This window comes from Lolium rigidum, chromosome 6, assembly GCF_022539505.1.
Source record: "Lolium rigidum isolate FL_2022 chromosome 6, APGP_CSIRO_Lrig_0.1, whole genome shotgun sequence".
Taxonomy (NCBI): Eukaryota; Viridiplantae; Streptophyta; class Magnoliopsida; order Poales; family Poaceae; genus Lolium; species Lolium rigidum.
Window position 1 is genome coordinate 10381314 of NC_061513.1, and position 27259 is coordinate 10408572.

At 47.6% G+C, this 27259-nt stretch overlaps 2 protein-coding genes across 2 annotated transcripts; one reads left to right on the forward strand and one right to left on the reverse strand.

Annotated features, from left to right (window-relative positions):
* Positions 1–9756: 9756 nt before the first annotated feature.
* LOC124660538 (disease resistance protein RGA5-like) lies at positions 9757–15051 on the forward strand. Its single transcript, XM_047198363.1, has 3 exons — positions 9757–10162; positions 12494–14526; positions 14627–15051. The coding sequence occupies exons 1-3, from the start codon at positions 9792–9794 to the stop codon at positions 14692–14694; spliced, it is 2472 nt and encodes an 823-aa protein (XP_047054319.1). The 5' UTR covers positions 9757–9791; the 3' UTR covers positions 14695–15051.
* Positions 15052–16736: 1685 nt separating this feature from the next.
* LOC124662151 (F-box protein At5g62510-like) lies at positions 16737–20644 on the reverse strand. Its single transcript, XM_047200031.1, has 4 exons — positions 20464–20644; positions 18796–19858; positions 16870–16927; positions 16737–16784 (listed from the first exon to the last, which is right to left on the reverse strand). The coding sequence occupies exons 2-4, from the start codon at positions 19836–19838 to the stop codon at positions 16737–16739; spliced, it is 1149 nt and encodes a 382-aa protein (XP_047055987.1). The 5' UTR covers positions 19839–19858; positions 20464–20644.
* Positions 20645–27259: the final 6615 nt, after the last annotated feature.

The following is a 27259-nucleotide window of genomic DNA, read 5'->3' on the forward strand; positions in this document are numbered from 1 at the left end:
GTTGTGATGGTGGATGAAGTGATGAGCGCTTATGAGGGGTTGGTGCTTGAGCACCCCGCAGGTGAAGATGGGGAAATCAAAGAACCGGGAGAAGCCCGTAGAACCACCGTGCAATGGCGGAAGGAGAACATTGTGTTTCCGGGTGAGAAGCCAACAAGCATGCCACCTCCGCCTCCTCCGCCACCCGAGTCTCCTCCGCGTGATGATTCTCCCTGTGCGCGATGATGATTCCCCTATCCATGACCCGCCTGCTCCGCGTGAAAATACTCCGCCGCCTCCTCCTCCTCCTCGTCGGGAGACTCCGCCGCCTCCACTTAAGCAAAAGAGGAAGCTGTCCGCGGCACCTCCTACGGCTCCGAAGAGATCATCAACTCCAATGAGGGCACAGACTCCGCAGTTGTTACCACATGAGCAGCACCGAAGAGCAAAAGGCGTTTCTTGCGCCGAAGAAGGTGTTTATTCGACCGCAGCATACGGTGAAGCACTTTGCCGAGACGAGAATGAAGAGACCTGAGCTGAGAGCTGATTATGACCGCTCTCTTGGACAGTCCTCTAGAGCGAGCAAAGAAGCAAAAAGTCGCACAGCCTTGGACAACGAGACATTCGGGCCGCACCCCACTTCATCGTGGAGCCATATCATGATCCGAGAGACGGCATCGATGATCGAACCGGGCGGCTAGAGCTCAGTGGAGCATCGATTGAGTACGAAGATTACTATCCAACGGCTCAAGTGGTAAACACGTATAAATACGGAAAAGATCTCGTCAAACCTCGAGCGAGCTCGCGCATCTAGGGACTCGGATGCGAAGGTTGCATGACTGGTACCTGAAAGCCCTGTCGAAGAAGTGAAACCTACATCACGGTGTATCTTAGAGATGAGCATTACTTCCGGGGGAAGACGAGATAAACATTGAGTTATGCGAACTGTTTCAGATTATTCAATCAAGACGCCCTCGACAAAGTCAGTCATCGCTTGCTACCGCTCGTAAGTGATTTATTTGTGTAATTAAGTTTGTAGCTCATTCATTTGCACTAACAATTATCCTCATTATATTCTTTGTGTACGCTATACATTTAATTATGCAGAATGAAGAAGCTCGAATACAAAAGAGGCAAGCTCCTACCGCTGGGTTCATAGACCCAGACACAGTTCATGAAGTTACGGTTCGAGACTTCCCCAAGGACACGAGAGGACAACATCGTAATGTTTTTAGAGAAGCAAGCAGACAAAGAGGATATATTCTTTCCCTACAACTTCAAGTGAGTGTTATATATAACATGCATTATGCTTGTGCACCTTCCACTTTATTCTCGTAATCATTGAGCTATGCTTGTGCAGTTTCCATTTTATTCTCCTAATCATTGATCTTCACCTTGGAGTCGTAAACGTCATGAACTCGAAACGTACAGAATATGCGGAATGGGCGGACATGGCTGCCATCCTCCAGAGGTAGTTTCAATCAATTTCGTATTGGCATCTTCATCTGCTCTAATTCGAAGATATCATCAACTAATCAATTACTCATTTACTCATTATTTTTTGCCGGGCAGGGCTTGGAAACGGTTCATCAATACTGTTCCGGGTGAATGGTGGAAACCGGAGCTTACATTTAGAGATTACCCTGTAAGTAGTACTATATATATAGCTATGTCCGTGAAACTTTATATATGATATTTACTTTCAATACGATGCTTGATTATTAGTTTGATCGAACTATTTTTTCGTAAAGTGTATGAGGCGAGAACAAGGGAATAACTTATGTGGATACTACGTCCGCACCTTCATGCGTGACATGGCCTGTCCCAAGGGTGGGGATCCCCAAATACACCACACTCGTGTACGATAACAAATTTTCACAATTAATCTTAATTAGTACCATCTATTGTATTGAGTTCCATTCATATATTGATCTCCTTTTTTAAATATAGATGAAACGCCTGCGGGACACTCTCATAACAGCGGATCAAATAAAAGCAATTCAAGAGGAAATCGCTGGATTCTTTATTACCGAGGTCCTTACCCCAGTGTGGAGAGCAATATCGGAAGATCGTGACGGCGGAGGATATTCGTTCAGGAAAAGTTGTATTGTAAATATGCATGCATTACGTGTACCGTGTTGACTATGTCGTCTACCGTTGACGATGTCTATATATATTCATGACGATTTTTTGTGGTTTCTTGAATGATATATATATGCATTGCTGAAACTCTGCCGCGGCAAGGGAAACAGATCGTTTCTCCGCCGCGGCAGAAACGCCGGTACAGCCCAAATCTGTGCCGCGCAGAGAAATAGCAATTCTCCGCGTCGCGAGCAGAAACATAGGCCCGGTTCGTACCACGAACCGGGACCAAAGCCCTTCCAGACGCGAGCTCCCCTGGTCGCACCACGTGTTGAGGCCTTTAGGCCCGGTTTAACTTTGAACCGGGACTAAAGGGTACCCCCTTTAGTCCCGCCTAGTTGGTCCCGGTTCGGGAACCGGGTCTAAAGGCCCAAATGGACCGGGCCTATTGCCCCGTTTTCCACTAGTGTAGGTGCCTTTCTCGGAGAGGAGACCATGAAGAACAAGATGCAGAGTCTTGTCAAGGCCAGCTTCACTAAGTTGGTAGCCACAGAATCTCCTTTTCAATAGTTTGAATAATGTGAAGGAGAGTGTAATTTGCCTGAAAGCATCCGGGGTATGCTTGTACTTGAAGCTGTGAGAGTCGATCCATCGCCAAACATAATCAATGGTGATGAATTTGGCATCGGCCACCTCTTTTAATCCAATTCTATACTCAGGTGCAGTCGGAATCGGAAGCAGGGAAGCCAGTTCCTCTTCCCCGTGAAATATGTATCTGTACCCCTCCATTGTGCTCGGATCAACCATGTCCTGGCCTAGCTGATGTTCAACCCTCATGTAATCAGAAATCACTTTAGAATGCTCTACCATACCACTCTTTTTGCTCGCCTTGCTTAAAACCCCAATATGGCTGATTGTCAGAATGATGCTATAAGTCCAGAACATCCATATGGTGGCAGTGCAACTCTTGTTGCCGCCGCTAGCATTGACGATCAGCCATAGCACGAGAAAGATCTGCAACACCTGCTGCACAAGCAATCTTTTCCTCTGCTCAATGTCCTGAATACTGTAGACAGAAAGGGAGTCGGAGTTTACTTGGATCAGGAGGAGGAGAGTACCCCAGAGGACGAATGTCTGGTCACGAAATGGACCAGCCAGCAGCAGACCGATGGTGTAGGGCGCCAACACGGGGGAGAGCGTGTACACTGTCCACACGAGGATGCGGAAGAACCCGTGACTGAACCTTCGGCGGTATGAGCCGAACACCTCGAGGAGGAGCCACGACAAGAAGCTGAAGAGGACCAGGATTTCCACACGCACCAGCCGAGCTTCGGTGCTGCTGAAGCTCTCAGCCAAATTCGCCGTAGTGTTCTTGATCTATGTTGCCCGGATACGGCGATACGGATACGGATACGGATACGGTGATACCGCGATTTTCCGAAAACAAGGATACGGGGATACGTTTATATATGTATAATAACATTAATTACATATATATACTACTAATTTTTGTACAAAAATGAGAATTAATATCAGAGTATGTAAGAGTACCTTTATATGGTTCGCCAAAAATGCTCGACAACTGGAGTCGCGCAACCCTCTCTTCTTCTCCACCTAGGTGTCAAGTAGCAATTACATTACAGAAATAGTTTGATAGTAGATGGTAGTTAGTAGATACTCCATAACTTAATAATCTGACCAGTTCACAATGCAACAGACAACACGAACTATGGACCAACATCTGAACTCCGGCGTTGAGTTGGCCATTGCTAAATGCTAAACTACAAGAAGCGGAAGTAGCTAGGTAAGACATCGACGCCGGCGTAGCCCAGCAAGACAACACGAACTATGGACCAGGACCATGAAGAATCAGAGAATGAGAGAAGTGGAGATGGGATCACGGGAGGAGGAGAAATTTACCTAACCTGCAGTCCGGCACACGTACAGCAGCAGGCGGCGGAGGGGGCTGCTCCACGGCTGGATCCCTTCTCCGGTGAGCCGGTGAGGCAGCGCAGGCCGCCGGCGATCAGTTTGTGCAGCGGCGGCAAGACCCTAGGTCTGGATACGAATCATACGATCAGGAGTTGAAAGGACGAGAGAAGGGGCTGCCGTTCTGGTTGGTTTATACGTTGTACTCCTCGGTTAGGGTATTTTCGTATCCCTAACACGTATCCCAGTGTATCCCTCATGTATCCGATTTATTTTATTAATTTTTTAAACGAAAAATCGGCTGATACGGCTGGGATACGTATCCGGCACCGTATCCGCGTATCCGCGTATCCGATCGTATCCAACCCTGATACGTGAGTTTTGGGCCGTATCCGTGCAACAGAGTTCTTGATCCCCATGCCTCGAAGCTAGGGACTAGCAAGTACTATAATTGAGGCCAGCAGGACCAAGCAGAATCCCGAAGCCAAGGAATAGCGAGGTATTGGACACGCAGGAGGGAACCGCCTCCACCACCGGTGGCTGTACCAGTCCAGACATGCCAAATAGGGGCACACGAGGCACACCAGGGAAGCCAAGGAATGTCTGGCTTGCCGTCGTTATTCTGTCGCCGTCGACATTCACTCGCGGTCACAGCTTGCTCCATGGTCGTGGCGGCTGCACGACGCCCTCAAGGCTGCTCTGAAGCAGCACTCGTCTCATCCTCGTCGCCGCTCTCGCCGTCAGCGCTGCCGCACCCTATCGCACGCGCTCGCCAGCAGTTCCAGTTCCACGGTCTTTGAAAACGGCGCGCTGCGTCTCAAGAAAAGTCATGGGAATACAGCAAAAGGAGCGAGAGCGAGGGAAGGAAATCGAAATCGCCAGAACCTGGAAGCAACGCGCTGTTCTGCTCATCATCAATCTCAAGTAACTGCTGCATCCACCATCATTTGCTTTTCTTTAGAGATGACGCACCATTATCTGCTGTACTAGCTACTTGCAAGCACCAATCAAATGTAGCTGACCTGGAGAAGATTTCCGGTGTTTGTAGCTGTGTATTGGTCGTGTACACATCAACTGAAGTTCTTATTCAGCCACAACATCCAATTAAAACAGCAATTTGAAATTCAGTTAACAACACTTCCAGTACATGGCTGTTCCAAATTCAGTTAACTATGTTGAGTATGCAGAATTGCGGTGGCCACGAATGAGAATCCTGCTCCTTCACTCGCCATCCCACGAATCAGAATCCTGCTCCTTCACTCACCATCCTCGAGACTGGTTGAGAGTTGAGCCGACCTCAACGGCGTGGTGCAGTGCAGCCAACCATGAGGCCGGCGGCAGCGCTGATGGCCGGCGCAGCGATGAGGATGAGACGGGTGCTGCTTCAGAGCGGCCTCGATGGCGTCGTGCAGCGGCGCCGCCACGACCGTGGAGGAAGCCGTGCCAGCGAGCGAATGTCGACGGCGACGGGAGCACTGTTTCCGTCTCTTACTCGTTTGACTGGACTTTGGGCCGATCCGCGTCGCAGCATGTCCAGTGGTTCAAGCTCCTGCCGTCAGATGCGCGATGACAGTTTTTGCCTCTGCAGTTTTTGCCTCTACGTCACAGGATCTCGTTCCAGCGTGTCAGGCTCAAGAGAGGCCTTTGCCAGCGTAAAGTAGTGGGAAGGCCACACGAAACTTCCCAGCGACAAACGACACAATCCACCAATATTCCACAATCTTATCTTGTTAGTGAAAAGTGAAAACTTGACTGGGAGTAGCTTTAATGATTCCTTTCACGTGGGATTGAGGCAAGATGCTTGTGCTTAGACTAGCCCCAATAAAAGTATTATAAGTAGTATCATGCATGTTATGTTGGTAAAAATCAGATGTATCAACAATTAATGAGGTAAGAAATGAGAGTAGTATCATAATATGATACCGTATCATGATACATAAATTTAGAAAACTTCATGAAAAATACATCATGTACACACATTTGTATTGAGATTCTACAAAATATTAAATATGACATAAGTATGATACCATATTATGATACTATGCATTGTGGAGGTGGTATCACAAACTAATATCATGTACTCATTGTGATACTAGTGTATGATACTTCTCATTGTGACTAGTCTTAAGAGCATCTCCCACAGATGACTAATAATAGGTCAAAGCCCAAAAAAACCGCATTTTTTAGGCACGGGAGGCAAAAAACCGTGCTCTAGCGGATGCCCTAAAATAGGTCGCGGCCAAAAAATGCTATCCAACGCTGTATATTTGTCGCGTGAAGTACATCTCGCTGTATAATCTGGCCACGTGGGTGAACTGCCGAGCTGAAATTTCCATACTGCTCTCCCAATGGCGTGGAGTAGGTCCCTCCTCCCACGACGCAGTCGCAGGTTTCTGGCCGCGCGACCTCGTCCTCACTACTAGAAAAAAGGCCTTCCATCCCAACCTAATAGTCCCCAAATACTTTGACCCGGGACTAATGGGTCTTTAGTCCCGGTTCTGCTGGTGAACCGAGACTAATGCTCGGGGCAACCGGGACTAAAGGGCTACGGTGGACTAAAATCAGAAAAACAACCTTTAATCCCGGTTGGGGACACCAACAGGGACTAAAAGGTACCCTTTAGTCCCGGTTGGTGTCCCCAACCGGGATAAAAGGTTTTTTTTCTGAATTTTGGCTCCCCACGCACCTTCACACACCCCCCCCCGTGGATCGCCTTTTTTAGCACTGTAAAATAGAAAATAAAATGATAGAAAATTCAAAAAAATAAAATATTTTCAGATTCTTGTATGTTATGCAACTTAGTATTAGGGAAAATTAACAAATTTGAATTTTCACTTTTTTGCAATTTTTTTTTGAAAAATGGTAAAACCGCAATAACTTTTGCATACGACGTCGAAAAAAACGAATAATATATCCGGTTATTATACATCCGAATTCACCAGGGTATACTCGGTTAGCCAATTTTTAGATTCTCAAAGTTCCAAATGAAAATATGAAAGCAGGAAGATTTTACTTTTTGCTATAAATTACGGATTTTATATATTTTTTATTTTTGTAAAACCTAAAATTAATAATTGCGTCCTGCATAAAGATTACTATCATTTTTACCCAATTTTTAGATTTTCAAATTTTTAGGTTTTAGGTTTGGCAAAAAAATATATTTAATTAATTAATAAAATTAAAAATAATACAAATTAAAAAGTTAATGTTTATTTATTTATTCAAGATTATTATTACATCATTACTTTTGTTTCTTAAAAGAATTATTTGAAATTCAAACAATAAAGAAATGTGACATCGATCAACATGTTAATAGGATTGATATGATACTACTATCACATACATGCGCGCGAAGCACTTGGATGCGGAACAGGATGGAACTCAGAAGTTAAGCGTGCTAGTGCTAGAGTAGTGGGAGGATGGTTGACCGAGCGGGAAGTTTGACCACGAGTATGTAATTTGACTGGAGATAAGTGTAGTTAGAGATAGAGACTAAACTATGCAAATAACTGAAATAGTAGAAATTCTGGAAAAAAAAGAAAAAAAAAGGGAGTGAAAAATAATTAGAAACCTAAATGAATTAAAAAAATTAACTCGAAATAGCCTTTAGTCCCGGTTCGTGTTACAAACCGGGACTAAAGGTCATTCGCCCCGGCGCATTCCAGCCGCCCACGAGGCGGGGCCTTTAGTCCCGGTTCGTAAGCAGCCGGGATTAATGGCCCTTGCGAACCGGGACTAAAACCCCTTTTTCTACCAGTGCCTCGTCCTGGCGCCCCTTAGCATCTTGGTTGGCGTCCGGCGGGCGGTAGGCTCCACTGCGCCACCATGTGCCTGTCCCGACAGTCAGCATGAGCTCGCCGCGGGAGCCCCTCCGCACTACCGACTCCAGCCTCGCGCCCGAGCTCCACGAGCTCGCGTTGCTCTGCTCGCCGCGGTCCGATACGCAAAAAGTGACGCCGAAAACAAAAAGTGGTGCGCCATTATTGAGCATCCGTTGGAGATGCTCTTACTACCTTTCATCTCTTCTATTTTTTTTTTTTGAGGATGAACATTGGCAAAGAAGAGCTTTCATCTCTTATAGTGAAATGCTTGATGGTAACGTACGTACAGCAACGCTTGTCGGCCACTCACATGGACTCAATTATTTGAGAGGGGGAAGCTGGCCGATCGAACTCATCAGCAGGGGCACTGAAACTGACTCTCTCCCCCCGCTCCCGTCGCCTCCCCGAGGGCGACCGGGGCGCCACCACCCACGCCGCGCGGCCCCTCCTCCTCCTCCCTCCCTCGTCGCCGCCGCCGGCGGGAGCCGCCGGGCAAAGCCCCGGGCGGTGCTGGCAGCGGCGGCCTCCCTCTCCCTCGCGCGCACAGAAGACCCGTCGGGGCGGGCTCGATCTGGCGGCGGTGGAAAGCGCCGGCTCCGGCCACGGCCGTCGCGGCTCCGGCCGCGGATGGCCGCGCGGTGGTGGGACGCGGGGTGGCTCCTCCGCCCCTGTCCGCCGGTGCTGCTTGGCACGCTGCTGTGGGCGGCCAGATCTGGGCCGGCGGGCTAGGTCTGGGCCGGGCGGGCCTAGCTGCTCCCACACAGGTGTCTTCCCTATCGGGACCTCCGGCGCGTTCCGGTGTGCTCGCACGGCGGTTGTCGACGGTGGTGTCGGCGCGGCTAGATCCGGTCTCCCGGGTTGGCCGGAGGCCGCATCCGGGCTCCGGTAGGGTCCGGCCAGATCCTCTCGATCCGAGGGTGGCCTGGGGTGCGCGGCTGTGTGCCCAGTGCGCCACCTCCACTGCCTCTCGCCGGCTGTCTTTCGTCGCTGTGGGCGACGTTCTGGAGTCGCTGGGGCGACGTCCTTGCTAGCTATCTGGGACATGGTCCTTGGGCCGGCTCATGGCTGCAGCTACTCCGGCGGCTGCGGTCTGTTCTCCCTCCGACCAATTTGGTCGTGCTTGTGCAGGTGTGCTCGCGCGTTGGGGATGGTGCATCGTGGTGCCGCCAATCTAGGGTCTTGGACGTCTAGATCTGGGTTTGGCCGGATTCTGCCAGCCAGCACGTGTTTCCTGCGGATGAATCTAGCTGGGGCTAGCTCATAGCGCGACTTAGGTTGGAGGCGCGGTTGTGATCTCCGCCTTGTTCATTCTACGTCCTCGCGACGGCGTCCGGGATTTCTATCTAGGTTTGGACCTCGGCGATAGTTGCGCATGGCTCTGGCCTGCGCCGGTGACGGCGTCACCTGCGGGTGTCGTTCCCTTGTTGAAGGCGTCCCGACGATGGCCCTCCTGATTGAAATGATGGATTTCGTCCCTCCGCCTCAGTCTGCCCCTTGGAGGCCTCGCTTCGTGTAAGCTTCTCTAGCAGTGTCTTGTGGAGCACCGTGTGTCCTCTCGCTGGTGTCGCAGCCCTCTTGCAACATCGGCTTGGCTACTTTTACACGGTTCGCTGCGGTAGCTGACTTCCTTCCTAGCGCCTTGGGGGGCTCGGCTAGGTCGGCGTCTGGTCGCAGCTGTTGCCGGTGTGTCTATCCCAACGCCAGGGGATGATGTTGTATGTTTGGTCTGGACCTAGCCCGAGCTCCATGGGTGGTGGTTCTCGGGTCTGGGTGAAAACTTTGCAGGTCTTGTCTCTGCCGACGACGATGACACATTCTTGCGTCATTCACCTTCTTGGAGGCGTCGCCGCAAGACCCCCCCCCCTCCTTTGGTTCCTCAAGCTCTGCTAGATGGCCGGCCCGTCGTTGAGTTCCCCTTGTGTGCATTTCTTGGTGCGGTGAAGGTACACGGTTGACAGTATTGTCGCTAGGCCTCCAGCCATGACGACCATCGATCCCCGCCTTGGTGCTCTGTACAATGAAGTGACCGAGCTCGTGGGCATTTCTGGGAAAAGAGATCAAGAGCTAATGAAGTTGCTCTCTGAGGGAGACGACGAGGCCAAGAAAAAGTTGAAGATGGTCTCCGTCGTCGGGCTTGGAGGATTGGGCAAGACCACTCTTGTCAAAACGGTTTATGACAATATCAAAGGAAAATTCGATCACAGTGCTTTTGTTCCTGTCGGTCGAAGTGCCGACGCAAAGAAGGTTCTCATGGACATCCTCCTTGACCTTGGTATCTACCAAAATCAGTTCACCATGATGAATGAACGACAACTCATTGACAGACTCCGGGAATATCTCGAGAACAGAAGGTACGCACATGTCAATTGTCACTCACTCAATGATGGCAACGAGCTTACGACGATAATTTCTTTTACTATGTTAAGTTATTGGGAAACGCTGTTATTCCCCCGGGGGAACAGCGTTCTAATCGTCCTGCTACGTGGCCGTCCGATGGCACAACGCGATTGCGTCTCGTTCGCGCTCCACGTGCGAGTATGGGCCCCACCCATGTTCTCCGCTCCTTCCTTATCTTCTCCCCAAATCGATTGGAGCCGCACAGCCACGCTGCCGTCGCGCACCGCGCTGCCGCCATGCGCAGCAGCCGTTCCTCTTTAGCCGACGCGCCGCCGCGAGAACCTCCCCGTCTCCCTCCAACCCCCGCTCGCCGACCTCCACCGCGGGTGCTCTAGCTAGTGCGCTTCCAGCGAGGCCTATCTCCTAGCTCAGGCGAGGACGGGCTCCCTCAGCCGCTGCCGCGTCTGCCTCCGAGCTCCAACTCCTCCTCCGATGCTGGAACAGGGGGGGTGGGGGCTGCTGCAAGCTGTCCGCGGCCGCCGCCGAGGCAAGGCGCGGCCGCCAGTGCTACGAGCGGCAAGCGCCACAGTGGGTGCTTCAAGGAGGCCGCTGGATTGCTGCAAGGGGCCGACGCCGGAGCAGCTAGCGGCCACCGTCGATGCTACATGCAGCCGCCGCTAGTGCTACTTCAGGCTGCCGCTTTTGCTACATCCTACCTCTGCCGCTGCTACATCCGCGTCGCTACAAAAAGTCACCGGCGGTGCTACACACGGCCAGCCGCGCCGCTACAATTGGTCGTCGGAGCTGCTACAGACGGCCGGTCGCGCCGCTACAATTTGGTCGATGGCGCTGCTACACAAGGTCAGCCGCGCCGCTACAAAATGCCGCTGACGCTGCTACACACGGCCGGCCGCGCCGCTACTCAAGTTCGTCGGCGCTGCTACACACGGCCGGCCGCGCCGCTACAAAAGGTCGCCGGCGCTGCTACACACAGCCGGCCACGCCGCTACAAAAGGTTGTCCGCACTGCTACATGCGGCCGTCCTCACCGCTACAAAAGTTCATCGGCGTTGCTACAGAAGGTCACTATCGCTGATGCAAACAGCGCTGGAGCTGCTGCAAGCCGTCCACCGCCGTCGTCGCTACAACGGCACCGGAGCTGCTACAAGTGCGGTGCTAGGAGTACTCTACGGCGTGGTGCGGCGGCGATGCTGTTGTGAGCTGCCTGAGTTTGGTCGGGGATGGTGGGGAATTTTTATATGCTTTTTTTGTGCAAGCTGTGCGGTGTAGGATCATGGGGTCCACCCACGTGAGAGGAACAGAGACTCGTTCGCGTGGGCTTTCTTTTTGACTCGTTTCTGTGCTCCATCTGACGGACACGCGCGCACGGTTGAGTTTGATCGGGCGGCTGCGGACCCGGGGGATCGGGGATTTGATCCCCCGGGGGACGCTCAGCACGACCCTAAGTTATTAGCTGTGCAATAATGTGTAGATGATGAAGTTACTCCCTCTGTTCAAAAGTAAAATAAGTATAGGACATTTTAGATGCTTTTTAGGGGTATGATGTTTCAGATGTTGCACATCCTTCAATATGCAGCATTTGCTATTAATTTTCCATGAATATATAAGTAAACAATTACAAGAAGTTATTATATTCGTAAAATTTTATAACCAATCTATAACATCATAATATCACTAATGCAAGTAGCATTTTCATTAATTAACAGACAAAGGTAAACAACTTTAACCGCGCTTATTTTCTAGGACACCAAGTCATAAAATGGAGTAACTACATAATATAAAAAAAATCTGATTAGTTGATTCCTTTGTGTCACCTAACCCAACATATTTATTTTGTCAACCTTAGTTAACATTTCGAGCCCATGGATGTGTAGTTGTGTTGAGAAATTTTTCATTACTATATGCTGGCACTCTGCTCAAGTAGCAAAAGTATGTCAACTGACATATGTGCTCTCTCCATCCGAAAATATAAGATGTATTTTGATTAATTAATAAGTCATTTCATTAACAATTTGTTTGTTATTAAGTGGCCTCATTTTTTATCAAACATGTTAATGCATATAGGTTGTACTACCCCATACTTGGTCTTATGATCATAGTTGAAATATTAGAAAATGTGTAGCTAAAAGTATATCGAAACATGCATGATCGTTGATCTATAAATTGGCTCTTGCTTGTATCTTATCTCCCTTGGATCTTAATTTTCTCGAATTGTTTCTTTTAATGTCTTATTTCCGGATCATAATGCTAGATTAACTTTCCCCAGCTCCTTTTAGCTTTGTCATGTGTAGATGCAATCTATTAATTATTTCGCAAATGATATAGGTACCTCATCGTTATTGATGATATATGGGACGGAAAACTGTGGGGAGTTATAAAGTGGGCATTCTCTAGCAGCAATAATTTGGGCAGTCGGCTAATCACAACAACTCGTATAGTCGGTGTATCTAAATTATGTTGCTCGACTACTAATGGTTCAATTTATCAAATGGAACCTCTTAGTGGTGATGATTCACAGAGACTCTTCTATAAGAGGATATTTTCTCATGAGAGAGGATGTCCCCGTGAATTTGAGAAAGTGTCCATAGATATATTGAAAAAATGTGGTGGAGTGCCATTAGCCATCATTACTATAGCTAGTCTTTTGGCTAGTGATCGGGGGGTAAAACCTATGGACAAATGGCATGCTTTGCTCGAGTCCTTTGGTCGTGGGCTTACAGAAGACCCCAGTGTAGAGGAGATGTTGAGGATACTATCGTTTAGTTATTATGATCTACCTTCTCATCTGAAGACATGCTTATTATATCTAAGCATGTTCCCGGAAGATTTCAAGATTAGAAAAGATCAGTTGATATGGATGTGGATTGCCGAAAGTTTTGTGCAATGTGATAATGCAGAAACTTTTCTCTTTGACATCGGAGAAACTTACTTCAATGAGCTCGTGAACAGAAACATGATACTGCCGGTATATGCTAGGAGAAAAGTAGAAGCTTGCAGAGAAGTAGAAGCTTGCAGAGTGCATGATATGGTTCTAGATCTAATTTCTTCCCTATCAAGAGAGGATAACTTTGTTACTATATTGAATGGTATTGGTGATAGCATATCTTCTCGGTGCAACGTCCGTAGACTGTCCCTACAGAATGATAGAAAAGGAGAACTTCAAACCACACCTATCGAATCCGTGAGTCTGTTAAAAGTGAGGTCCATTGCTACATTTGAACCCGCTATCAATCTAATGCCGCCTTTCTCGAGCTTTTTTGTTTTACGTGTATTGGATTTCACTGGATGTAATCTTGGCAATCATAATCATCTAAACATCCGGGAGTTGGGGAATTTATTGCACTTGAGGTACCTAGGTCTAGCCAAAACAGAAATTTCCGAGGTCCCGGAAGAAGTTGGAAAGTTAAAGTTTTTGCAGGTGCTGGATTTGAGTGGAAATAAGCATATAGAAGAGCTGCCATCGACTATTAATAAGCTCAGAAGATTGATGCGCTTACTTGTGGACAGTAACTGCGAGAGGTTTCCAGATGGACTAGGAAACCTGACATCAATGGAAGTGCTGAGTGAGATCCATTGTGACTCTCTAAGCATCGTGAATGAGCTGGGCAGCATGGAAAGGTTGACGAAGCTTGGAATTCTGTTTGGTAATTTGAGTTTTGAGATGATGGAAGCTTTCGTGGAATCACTAGGGAAAATGTCCAACCTCCGAAGTGTAGTAATTACTCGTCATGGTGTTGAGTCTCAGCTTTTGACAGGGGAAGGTGTTGATTCTAAGACCATCGATCTTTTGGGGGAAGGTTGGGTGCCCCCTCGAAGTCTCCGGGAGTTTGTCACATACGGATTAATATTCTCTACAGTGCCGACATGGATAAGGAGGAATCCCTTGCATCTGTCGCATCTCATGAAGATAAAAATCTTTATCGAGGACGTACGGCAGGAGGATCTGGACATCCTTGGAAGGTTACCGGCTCTTCGTAATCTTAACTTGTGGAGCTTCCGCCAAATCGGGCAGCCACTTGTCGGCGCTGATGGGTTCCGTTGTCTCGCATCATTCATGTCGTTTTCCCAGTCCGCGGGCCTAATCATGTTCCAGCCGGGAGCTATGCCCAATGTTGAAAAAGTTGAGCTCTGGATCAAATTGCGGGTGGCAATAGAGGAAGCAGCTGGCAAAGGTGGTGATTGTTTTCACATGGGCTTCGGGAACCTGCTGTCCCTTCGGAAGGTCATTGTCAATTTGAACCGCTGGGGATTGACAGTCGGGGAGACGAAGCAACTGGTGGCTGCGCTGGAGAACGAACTTCGTGCCCATCCTAGTCGTCCCTACTTTCGTGTCATCCCCGACCCACTCATACCACATGGTACGGAACTGAAGACCATGGTGCTTTTATATTTCCTTTCCCTATTGCTTGTATACATGCATGTCTTACTAACGTTCATCATTTCCTACTACTTCCGAAGGCGCTCCTGACGATGACGTAATGTGTCATGGAAATTACATGGAGGAGGAGGAGGAGGAGGAGGAATGAAGAACCTGCAGGCCGGTTACATATTTAAAGATTGCAAAATATAGATATGTACGCTCTTTTTTCCATCTTCCCTTATTGATCATATTGCCATGAATGCTTATTTGCCATGACACGTCGTTCTATAGGCTGGTACTATCTCCGTTCTAAAATAAGTGTCTCACTTTTATCTAGATATATATAGATACATCTGTATCTAGAAAAAATTGGGACACTTATTTTAACATGGAGAGACTAGGGAGTACTATTTACGACCATATGCATGTCACTGGATGCAACATCCATATTATCCTTCTCTTCGTTCCACTTTTGTTCATGTTACCTTTTGTTTGCCTTTGGTGTGAAATCCTGTTTTTGTGAGGGGCTTGGTTCCTCACTTGGTGGACGGTGGTCTGACTCATTTGCAATATGCAGATGATACATTGCTTTTCCTTGACTTGTTGGAACAGTTCATTGTTACAACGAAATTCCTTATGTACTGTTAAGCAATGTCTGGATTAAAAATTAATTATGAAAAGAGTGAAGTGTTTGTGGTTGGGGTTGAGGAGGGGGAACAAATCAGAGTGGCCAATCTGTTTAACTGCAAGGTTGGCTCGTTCCCGACAAAATATTTTGGGGTTCCTATAGCGAGTAGGAAGCTGTTGGCTTTGGAGTTTGATTTTCTTAATTCTAAAGTAGTGAAGAGACTCGGGATGTGGCAGCCGGTTTCAAAAAGTGGGAGATCAGTGCTTATCGATCCTTGTTTGGACAACATTGCATCTTATATTATGGGTTTCTATCTCTTGTCAGATGGTAGTCACCATAAACTGGACATGTCTAGGGCTAAGTTCTACTGGGAAGGCTCAGGTGACCAACATAAGTACCATATGGTTCGATGGCAGAACCTTGCGAAACCAAAATAATTTGGAGGTTTAGGATTTGTGGATAGTAAAACCAGGAATGTGGCTTTGTTAGCGAAGTGGATAATGAAGTTAGAATTGGGGGATCAAATTTTTTTTTCTGTAAGCTTCTTAGGAAAAAAAAACCTAGGCTCAGGGAGTTTTTTCTAGTCTGAATGTCCTGGTGGATCTCAATTTTGGAAAGGGTTGCATGCGATCAAACACTGGGTGAAGCGTGGTATGGAATATAGGGTTGGAGTCTTGGAGATGGGTAGCAAACCAATTTTTGGGAGGATGTGTGGCTGGGTTTGGTGCCCTTGAAGCTGATTTATCCAGCGCTCTATGCTTGCTGTGAGCAGATTGATGTTTCAGTTGCTGAACCATCTAATCTTTGCCCGCCCTTTGTCGCATTTTAGTTGGTGGTGCATGCGTGAGTCGCTAGGGTGGAGTGATACACCGATGAACTGGAATGATTTTGCTCTTGTGGATCTTGGTGCGCCGGGTGCTAGGACAAAGCAAGTTGGCTGGATTATTTTTGGGGCGATGGCCTGGTCAATTTGGACATCTCGCAACGATGTCGTTTTTAATGGGAAAGTTGTTTCCTCTTCTTTACATGTTGTATATAAAATGATTAATGTTTTGTCGCAGTGGAAATGCATTTGGCCGGAAAAGCTTGGAGGACGCTCATGGATCCATTGAAGACGATGGCGAGGAAGATATCGTTGATGGCGGGCACTAGAAGAGGAATCGGTTGATCATGGCGTCTAGTATGGATCCGTGTGTGGTGTTGTCTTTCTTTCCTTCTGCACGCTGGCTTTTAGTTGTGGGAGATTACCTAGGTGGTATTTCTTCTGTAATTTGTTAGATGTGGCATTCACAATTTTCATCTTAATAGTAAATATATACTACTTACTCATTTTACTATCAACTGGACATCAAAAATAAAAATAAAAGGATTGGGATAGAAATTCAGGATCATGACAGATCATATTGAGAGCTAGATGCAAAAGTTGAAACACATCTATGATTTCCCAGAGAAATAAGCAGAGAACATATTTTAGATATTAAACACATCAATGTTGGTTGAACAAAACGATCATAATATCTATGATTACAATAGTACGACTGCATGGACTAGCAGCCATGGCTACATATAAAGCTCATTCACTAAGTTAACTGCAATACAGAGCTCATGCAGGACATCGCATCAGTGCACTGAAGCATCAACAGAAGTTACAGAACGTATAACAGATCAATAAACGCATACACATGTCACTTCTGCTCGAATTCAAAAGCCAACTCCATTAACATCAGATAACTGCGAAGAAACTGCACTACGCAAAACTGTTAGTGCCCATCTGCCAATAGCTCAGAGTACAAGGGAACATATGGAAGATAATTAGTCTTGCTCCGATGAATGTTTCCATCCCGTCCAAGCTGACATAAAATATGCACCTCCCTGGAATCCATGTCATATGACATTAGAGCATCTCCAGTCGCGTCCCCCAAACCGTCCCCCAAAGCGAGCGCGCCGGACAAAAAAAGCGTTCCAGCCGCGTCCCCCAAAGCCCTTTTTTGTCCGGCGCGGCCCGATACGGTGTCCGGCGCCCCGAGCCCGTCCCCGTCCCACAGGGGACGCTCCGGGGACGCCGGACACAACGAAGCGGGCGGGGAGTGGCGGGGCCGACGCGGCAGCGGCACGGAAGGCTAAAACCCCGTCGCCTACCTTTGGTCAAGCGACGGTAATGGCGTCCCTGTTTTCCCAGGCGACGCAGGGACGCGTCTCGTCGTGCATGGCCGCGTGGCCGTCCGCGCCGGAGTTATTGCGTGCAACCACCCGCTGCCGCCGCTGTTTTAAGACGCCCTCCAGTTATCGCCGCTCATCATAATCCTTCTCGTCGCCGCCGCCTCCCCCTTCCCAGATCCTCTACTCGCCGCTCAAAAAATGTCGTCCTCCCGCAAGATCGCCGCGGCGAGCGAGCTTCGGCCGCGGCAGCCTCACCGTGGCGGAGGCGTGGGCGCTGTACCACGCCCGGTATCCGAGTCCCGCCGGACGTGCGGCTGCCAAGCAGCGGCGGGCTGGAAGATGGCCGTGAACGGCATTGGCATCCCGCCGCCGCCGAAGCCAGACACGCAGCAATGGCGGGACGCCATCAAGGCCCGTCGGGCTCAACTCACCGCCGAGGAGCGGGCGGATCCGACATGGGCGGCCAAAGACAACGACGACTGGTGGACGACGTACTTCAAGGCCAAGTACGACGTCGAGCTGCACAGCACCGACGGGCTCATCGGCGGGCCCAACAGCTGGAACAGGGAAGGCCGCGCCCTGTTGCAGGGCGTTCCGGGCGCACCCTCGAGAACGTCATCCGCGGCCTCCGCAACGGCGCTCCGCGGCCGGAGATGCCGTCGTCGCCGCCGCCTTCTCCTCAATGGCAGCCGAGGAGGACGACGTACTCGTCCTCCTCGCACTCTTCTTCCTCGGGGCCGGCGCGATCGACGCCGTCGTCGTCGTACCGGTCGGCGCCGTATACCGTTCCCAAACGGGAGGTCAAGGAGGAGCCGGCGACGCCCGGTCAGCACGAGGCGTGGCGGTAGCGGCAGCGGGCGGCAGCAAGGGAGGCGCGGCGGCGCCCTCCTCATCCCGAAGCCGGAGGTGAAGGAGGAGCCGGAGGAAGCGTCGCGGCGGCGCTGCTCGGCGGAGTACGAGCGGCAGCAGCGGCTCATCGCCGGCGGCGGCGACCCCGAGGACTGCCCGGGGCTGCGGGCGGCGTTCTTGGCGTCCATGGACGACAAGGACGCTCGGAGGGGCGACCTGGACGCGGCGATCGCCATGTCCATCCGCGACTCCGGCAAGCCGCCGGTGGACCTCACCGACGACGGCGAGGCAGGACCAAGCGGCTTGGTGAAGGACGAGCCCGTGGACGAGCCCGTCGACGAGCGCGTCAAGCAGGAGGTCGTCACCGACGAGATGTACAACTTCCGGCAGTACTACGACGCCTCCGGCCGCCGCAAGTGGTTCTAGATTAGGTTTAGTTTTAAAGTTAGTCAAATTTCGTTCGAATCTATGTAAGTTTGGACGAATCTAATCGAATCTAATCAAGTTTAAAATTTGCGAAATTTTGTTTGGGGGACGCGACTGGGGAGCGACGTCCCCCAAACGCGGCACGAACGAAACACGTCCCCCAAACGCTCAATCCGGCGCGGTTTGGGGGACGGTTTGGGGGACGCGACTGGAGATGCTCTTAGTGTCTCCTCATACCGACATACTAGGAAAATCAAATTCTGTTCGGGGTGGATTGAGAGAACTACATAACCAGCCGAATATGCTAAATACTGTGTTTCCAACATCTGCAAGTGGCTGACAATGTGCTTGAAGGTCCAATTTTCACTACTTGGATCCTCAAGAAACCAGATTGATAGTTGAGAACCACCTTTATGTGCAAAATACAACTGCCCTTGTGATAGATAAATATCATAAGAAGGGTCACCAAAACCACTGTAACATTCTGTCATAGGAAGATGCATGGCTTTCCAATTATTTTCCTCCACGACAAGGGCTACAAGTCTATGATCAAAGGCACATAGATACATCACCCCCCTAAACAAGACACTTTTTGATAAGGGGGGTATCTCTATTTCATAGACGCTCCAAGCATCGTCCTTGTAGCTCCAATGTCCAGTTTTGGACGAGTAGATCACCACCACAGCAATGCAACCACTTGAGTCTTCTATGAACTCGCACACATAGAAGTGGGAGGAGGCAGCCGGATCAAATGCCAAGCGAGCAACCACATTGCTAGTCCATTTGGTGCCGGGCACGACCACCCATTTCTCAGTGGCAGGATTGCAGACAACATAATCCCACTCCACGGGATCACGCTGCTTACAAAAGAAGCAGAGGAGTAGGCCATTGCAGCAGTCCACAATGCTAACCAAACCTAACTTGGCCAGGAACGATAGCGAGGGGTCAACGAGAGGGTCACCTTTCCCAGAGACATTGGTATAACAGCGAGCAGACTTATCGGAGAGTTCTCTGTTGGAACTCTCGTCAGAACTCTCGTGGAAGAAGCCGATGAGGGACTGTGGCATCTTCTTGCGGTGAAAGGGGTGGGAGATGAGGTCACGCCAGCGCGTGGAGACGCACTTGCAGCAGCAGGTAGACTTGTAGGGCACGCGCGAGATGATTTCCGTGAGCATATCGTCGGTGAGCTTGGCTGTTGGGTCGCCACTCATTGAGGCAATTTGCATGGAGCCCTCCACCATCATCATGGATGCAAGAAACAGCCAATCTGCAGATCGTTGGGGCAGAGATTAGATTCTAATGAAAGATCAATAAAAAAATAAACAGTAGTCATATATATGCAACTATCAAGTAGCACATCTTGATGTAGAACGTTTTAATTCCTAAACATTGTTGTCTAACAAAATATGCAGTGGCAAGAAAAGGCCCAATCTGTTCAATCCTACAAAATTCAGAATCAGACATAATAAGCAAAATTAAATTCGTTCAAGAATGAAGAATCGTGCATACTACAGATATTTGATTAATACTGATAGCAAGCTACACAGGTTCAACATGAATCACATAAAGCACGACATGCCAGAAGTCCAGAACAATCGACGGAAAATAGGGAGGAATCAGATTAATACGGGTTCAATCTTGCGGCAGTGAGAAAAGATACAATCTGTCCAGTCCTACAAAATGAAGAATCGGACTTCATATGCTAGATTATTTCAAGAATAAGAAGAATCAGATTAATATGACTCTTGCATCCTACACATGTTCGATTAACAGCAAACTACAGAGGTTCAACTCAACATGAATGACAACATGCCAGAACAATCAAAGAAAATACAGGGAGGATGAAAGTGACGGAGAGGAGTTGCTGCTCACCTTGCCGCGCAGGAAGTGAAAATTCCGGTGCCGGAGACGAACTGGTGAGCTTGCGGGTGCCGGACGACGACTCGTCTAGTGAGGAAGACCAGAGGAGGAGGTCAGCAGCAGCGGTGGCAGTGCAGGGCGGCGTGGCCGTAGGGCATGGGAAGAAAGCCGGAGGACGAACTCGTGGGAAATGCCGGTGTCTGGAGGAGAAGATCTGCGGGTCGGCGGCAGTGCAGGGCGGCGGCGGCCACGCAAGAAAACCTAGAGCGAGGGCGTCCGCAACCTATGGCGTGCGGGCGTCGGGGAGTTGGGGTCGGGAGCTGCGAAGCGATGAGCGGCGAGGGCGACGGCGCTGGCCAGGGTCTGGGTGACCGGCGGCGGGATGGATGCTGCGGAAGTGACTCTGCGAAGTGGTTGCAGGCGATGTTTATCTGGGCTTTTTTTTTTATCTGGACCAGTACAAATGCCCGTGCCTTGCCACCGGTACTCAAATTTAATTTCTCAATGCAGATATAAAATTAGGAACTCGGTATAAAAATTTAAATCAAATCAGGGGATATTATAATGTACTACAATATGATAATATGATAATACTGAGTGTAATAACAAGATAGCATTGTTGTGCATCTTCGTGGCTTCAAGTTCTAGGTCTTCTTATTACTCTTTTGCGGTAAGTCCCACACATGTGTTCTGGTCCATCAAATAACTCAACAACCTCTACTTTTGGATGTATTATTGTCTCAGAAAATGTGGGTGCTGCAAACACATGTATAATTGAAGGAATACTTCTTTTCTGATTAGTCCAAACAACACTTTGATATTCATAAATATCCGAAGAAATCCTGGATGGTAGCCTTCTGTGTCAAACATACAAAAAGGGTTTAGCAAATCTTCAATAATGGTTGTGGTAAAAATACTCCATTGGCAGGTCGGTGGTGCGGATGCTAAAACTTTTAGGTGAGCGGCGCTGACGAACGAATTCGAGGGGGCGACGTAGAGGGATTTGGGGGCACACCTCTCGTCCATGCTTGACGATGAGTATTGGTGGTACTGACGTTGCTGTTGAAGGTTGATAAGGGAGGAGAGAGGAGAGTAATAGGTACCCGTGCATTGCTACCTTTTTTTCAATTTTTTGACAAATTTTCGGTATCTTCTAACAACATCGCGTTGGTGTCTGGGTTAGTGGTTTCTTTTGACGCATCAAGAATATCTATTTCTGTCTCGTTCATGACCTATGAAAACAAACTACATATCGGTTAAGAAATTATGAAACATGCATAAAAAGAAGGCAACAATGTTGGACACACACACCTCGTTTGATTATGTTAGGCCAGGTGATTTTTATTCACCTCAACTGTTGCTCTATCGAACCCTATTGTCTCCATAATCATCTATTAAAAAATTGAACAAAATAAATAAATATCTTTACCGATGAATAAACTCTAAATTTGACTCGATAGACGCATTACTTATGAATTCATTTTTGGTACGCCCCAAATTTGCTAAAATGTACATCTAAAAGAAGGCTCAAGTCCTCTCTCGAGGTCTCACTTGTAAAAGGAAAAAAGTACAACATCCCCTCACGGGGACACGAGCCACTCCCCCTCACTTCCCTGTCTCCCATTTCTCTTCTTCCCAATGTAGTCGGCCCAGCTCCTGATGTCGCCCCCGCCCACTTCTCTCCCAGCTCGATGGTGTGCCACGCCGCCTGATCTCCCTGGCTCCCACGGGCTCGCCCCATCGCCAGTTCCTCGCATGGCATCGGCGGTCGGTCCTCCGCCTGGCGTGAGGAGGGCATGGGACCGGCAGGCGTTTCTGCTAACTGCTGCATGACGCCGGTGGTAAACGGCGGCGTGATGATGGCTGCGAGCACAAAGAGGGAGCGGCCGACGATGTGGCCGAGGAGCTGGAATTGGGACGTTGGGTGGAGGAGTTCATCTCCGCGCTCCGGCACCATCTCAGGATTGAATCCTCTCCTCGTTGTCGTCCAGAAGGTGGCTAGGCAGGGGCTCGTGGATCCGAGGGGATTTGTGGTTGCTGATTTGTGCGTTCAGAGCTGGTTAAGCTGAGAAGAAGGGAGGGGCAAAGCCTGCAGATGATGGAATATATCAAGAATAGAACTACTGATGAGCTTTGAGATCACATGGGAAGTTTGAACCAGCGTACTTGTCCGGTGAGTGCGGAGCCCTTTGGTCTCAATTTTTTTCCCGTTAGTTTATTTCACATATGTTTGAGTGGAAATCCTAGATTATGCTTAGAAATATCATGTTTAGATCCAATACAGAGATGCAGACATGCAACAGTTAATATGATCCGTCAGATGATGTCTACGGGTGCTTCTATTCTTGTAGACAGTGTTGGGCCTCCAAGAGCAGAGGTTTGTAGAACAGCAGCAAGTTTCCCTTAAGTGGATCACCCAAGGTTTATCGAACTCAGGGAGGAAGAGGTCAAAGATATCCCTCTCAAGCAACCCTGCAACCACAAAGCAAGAAGTCTCTTGTGTCCCCAACACACCTAATAGGTGCACTAGTTCGGCGAAGAGATAGTGAAATACATGTGGTATGAATAAGTACGAGCAGTAGTAACGGTGCCAGAAAAGTGCTTGCTGGCGTGTAGTTGATGGTGGTAATATTGCGAGCGAGTAGAAACACGATGAAACCAGTAAACAAGCAGTGATAGCAGTATTTAGGAACAAGGTCTAGGGATCATACTTTCACTAGTGGACACTCTCAACATTGATCACATAACAGAATAAATAAATAGATGCTAGACTCTACACCCTCTTGTTGGATGATGAACACCACTAATTGTGTAGGATTACACGAACCCTCAATGCCGGAGTTAACAAGCTCCACAATATTCGATGTTCATATTTAAATAACCTTAGAGTGCATGACAGATCAACACAACCAAACCAAGTACTAACATAGCATGCACACTGTCACCTTCACGCTACGAAAGGAGGAATAGATCACATCAATACCATCATAGTAATAGTTAACTTCATAATCTACAAGAGATCACAATCATAGCCTACGCCAAGTACTAACACGATGCACACACTGTCACCATTACACCGTGCAGGAGGAATAAACTACTTTAATAACATCACTAGAGTAGCACACAGATAAATTGTGATACAAAACACATTGCAATCATAAAGAGATATAAATAAGCACTTCACTATGCCATTCATAACAGTGAATAAGTATTCTGTGAAATATAGCCTAAGAGACCCACACGGTGCACACACTCGTCACCTTTACACACGTGGGACAAGGAGTCTCCGGAGATCACATAAGTAAAATCCACTTGACTAGCATAATGACATCTAGATTACAAGCATCATCATATGAATCTCAATCATGTAAGGCAGCTCATGAGATTATTGTATTGAAGTACATAGGGAGAGATTAACCACATAGCTACCGGTACAGCCCCGAGCCTCGATGGAGAACTACTCCCTCCTCATGGGAGACAGCAGCGTTGATGAAGATGGCGGTGATGTCTATGGAGAAGCCTTCCGGGGGCACTTCCCCGTCCCGGCGGCGTGCCGGAACAGAGACTCCTGTCCCCCAGATCTTGGCTTCGCGATGGCGGCGGCTCTGGAAGGTTTCTCGTACCGTGGCTTTTCCGTGTCGAGGTTTTAGGTCGAGGGGGCTTAAATAGGCGAAGAGGCGGCGTCGGAGGGTCAACGAGGCGACGTCACCACAGGGGGGCGCGGGCCACCCCTGGGCCGCGCCGACCTACCTCCTGGGGGGCCTGTGTCCCCCCTCTGGCGGCTCTCGGGTGTTCTGGATGCTTCCAGGGATTCTAAGATGCTGGGCGTTGATTTCGTCCGATTCCAAGAATATTTCCTTACTAGGATTTCCGAAACCAAAAACAGCTGAAAACAGGAACTGGCCCTTGGGCATCTCGTCAATAGGTTAGTTCCAGAAAACGCATAATAATGACATAAAGTATGCATAAAACATGTAGATATCATCAATAATGTGGCATGGAACATAAGAAATTATCGATACGTCGGAGACGTATCAGCATCCCCAAGCTTAGTTTCTGCTCGTCCCGAGCAGGTAAACGATAACAAAGATAATTTCTGGAGTGACATACCATCATAATCTTGATCATACTATTGTAAGCATATGTAATGAATGCAGCGATCAAAAAAATGGTAATGCAATGAGTAAACAAATGAATCATATAGCAAAGACTTTTCATGAATAGTACTTTCAAGACAAGCATCAATAAGTCTTGCATAAGAGTTAACTCATAAAGCAATAATTCATAGTAGAGGTATTGAAGCAACACAAAGGAAGATTAAGTTTCAGCGGTTGCTTTCAACTTATAACATGTATATCTCATGGATAGTTGTCAATGCAAAGTAATATAACAAGTGCAATACGCAAGTATGTAGGAATCAATGCACAGTTCACACAAGTGTTTGCTTCTTGAGGTGGAGAGAAATAGGTGAACTGACTCAACATAAAAGTAGAAGAATGGTCCTTCAAAGAGGAAAGCATCGATTGCCATATTTGTGCTAGAGCTTTGATTTTGAAAACATATAGAGAGCAATAAAAGTAAAATTTTGAGAGGTGTTTGTTGTTGTCAACGAATGGTAGTGGGCACTCTAACCCCCTTGCCAGACAAACCTTCAAAGAGCAGCTCCCATTTTATTTTTATTTTTGGGTGGCACTCCTTCCAACCTTTCTTTCACAAACCATGGCTAACCGAATCCTCGGGTGCCTGCCAACAATCTCATACCATGAAGGAGTGCCTTTTTATTTTAGTTTTATTATGATGACACTCCTCCCCACCTTTGCTTTCTCAAGCCATGGCTAACCGAATCCTTCGGGTGCCGTCCAACAATCACATACCATGGAGGAGTGTCTATTTTTGTTAATTAATTTGGGACTGGGAATCCCATTGCCAGCTCTTTTTGCAAAATTATTGGATAATCGGATGAAGCCACTAGTACATTGGTGAAAGTTGCCCAACAAGATTGAAATATAAACACCACATACTTCCTCATGAGCTATAAAACATTGACACAAATCAGAGGTGATAAATTTTGAATTGTTTAAAGGTAGCACTCAAGAAATTTACTTTGAAATGGCGGAGAAATACCATGTAGTAGGTAGGTATGGTGGACACAAATGGCATAGTGGTTGGCTCAAGGATTTGGATGCATGAGAAGTATTCCCTCTCGATACAAGGTTTAGGCTAGCAAGGCTATTTGAAACAAACACAAGGATGAAGCGGTGCAGCAAAACTCACATAAAAGACATATTGTAAACATTATAAGACTCTACACCGTCTTCCTTGTTGTTCAAACTCAATACTAGAAATTATCTAGACTTTAGAGAGACCAATTATGCAAACCAAATTTTAGCAAGATCTATGTATTTCTTCATTAATAGGTGCAAAGTATATGATGCAAGAGCTTAAATATGAGCACAACAATTGCCAAGTATCACATTATCCAAGACATTTTAGCAAATTACTACATGTAGCATTTTCCAATTCCAACCATATAACAATTTAACGAAGCAGTTTCAACCTTCGCCACGAAAATTAAAAGCTAAGAACACATGTGTTCATATGAACCAGCGGAGCGTGTCTCTCTCCCACACAAGCATTTATTCAAACAAAAACAAAAACAAAAGCACACAGACGCTCCAAGTAAAGTACATAAGATGTGACCGAATAAAAATATAGTTTCAAGAGAAGGAACCTGATAATTTGTCGATGAAGAAGGGGATGCCTTGGGCATCCCCAAGCTTAGACGTTTGAGTCTTCTTGAAATATGCAGGGATGAACCACCGGGGCATCCCCAAGCTTAGAGCTTCCACTCTTCTTGATCATAGTATATCATCCTCCTCTCTTGACCCTTGAAAACTTCCTCCACACCAAACTCAAAACAACTCATTAGAGGGTTAGTGCATAATCAAAATTAACATGTTCAGAGGTGACACAATCATTCTTAACACTTCTGGACATTTCCCAAAGCTACTGGAAGTTAATGGAACAAAGAAATCCATCCCACATAGCAAAAGAAGCAATGCGAAATAAAAGGCAGAATCTGTCAAAACAGAACAGTCCGTAAAGACGAATTTTATTGAGGGACCAGACTTGCTCAAATGAAAATGCTCAAATTGAATGAAAGTTGCGTATGTATCTGAGGATCACTCACGTAAATTGGCATAATTTTATGAGTTAACTACAGAGAATTTTGCCCAGATTCGTGACAGCAAAGAAATCTGTTTCTGCACAGTAATCCAAATCTAGTATCAACCTTGCTATCAACGACTTTACTTGGCACAACAAAACAGAAAACTAAGATAAGGAGAGGTTGCTACAGTAGTAACAACTTCCAAGACTCAAATATAAAACAAAGTACTGTAGCAAAATAAACACATGGGTTATCTCCCAAGAAGTTCTTTCTTTATAGACATTAAGATGGGCTCAGCAGTTTTAATGATGCACTCGCAAGAAATAGTATTTGAAGCAAAAGAGAGCATCAAGAGGCAAATTCAAAACACATTTAAGTCTAACATGCTTCCTATGAAAAAAATCTTGTAAATAAACAAGTTCATGAAGAGCAAAGTGACAAGCATAGGAAGATAAAACAAGTGTAACTTCAAAAATTTCAGCACATAGAGAGGTGTTTTAGTAACATGAAAATTTCTACAACCATATTTTCCTCTCTCATAATAACTTTCAGTAGCATCATGAGCAAACTCAACGATATAACTATCACATAAAGCATTCTTATCATGAGTCTCATGCATAAAATTATTACTACTCCCAA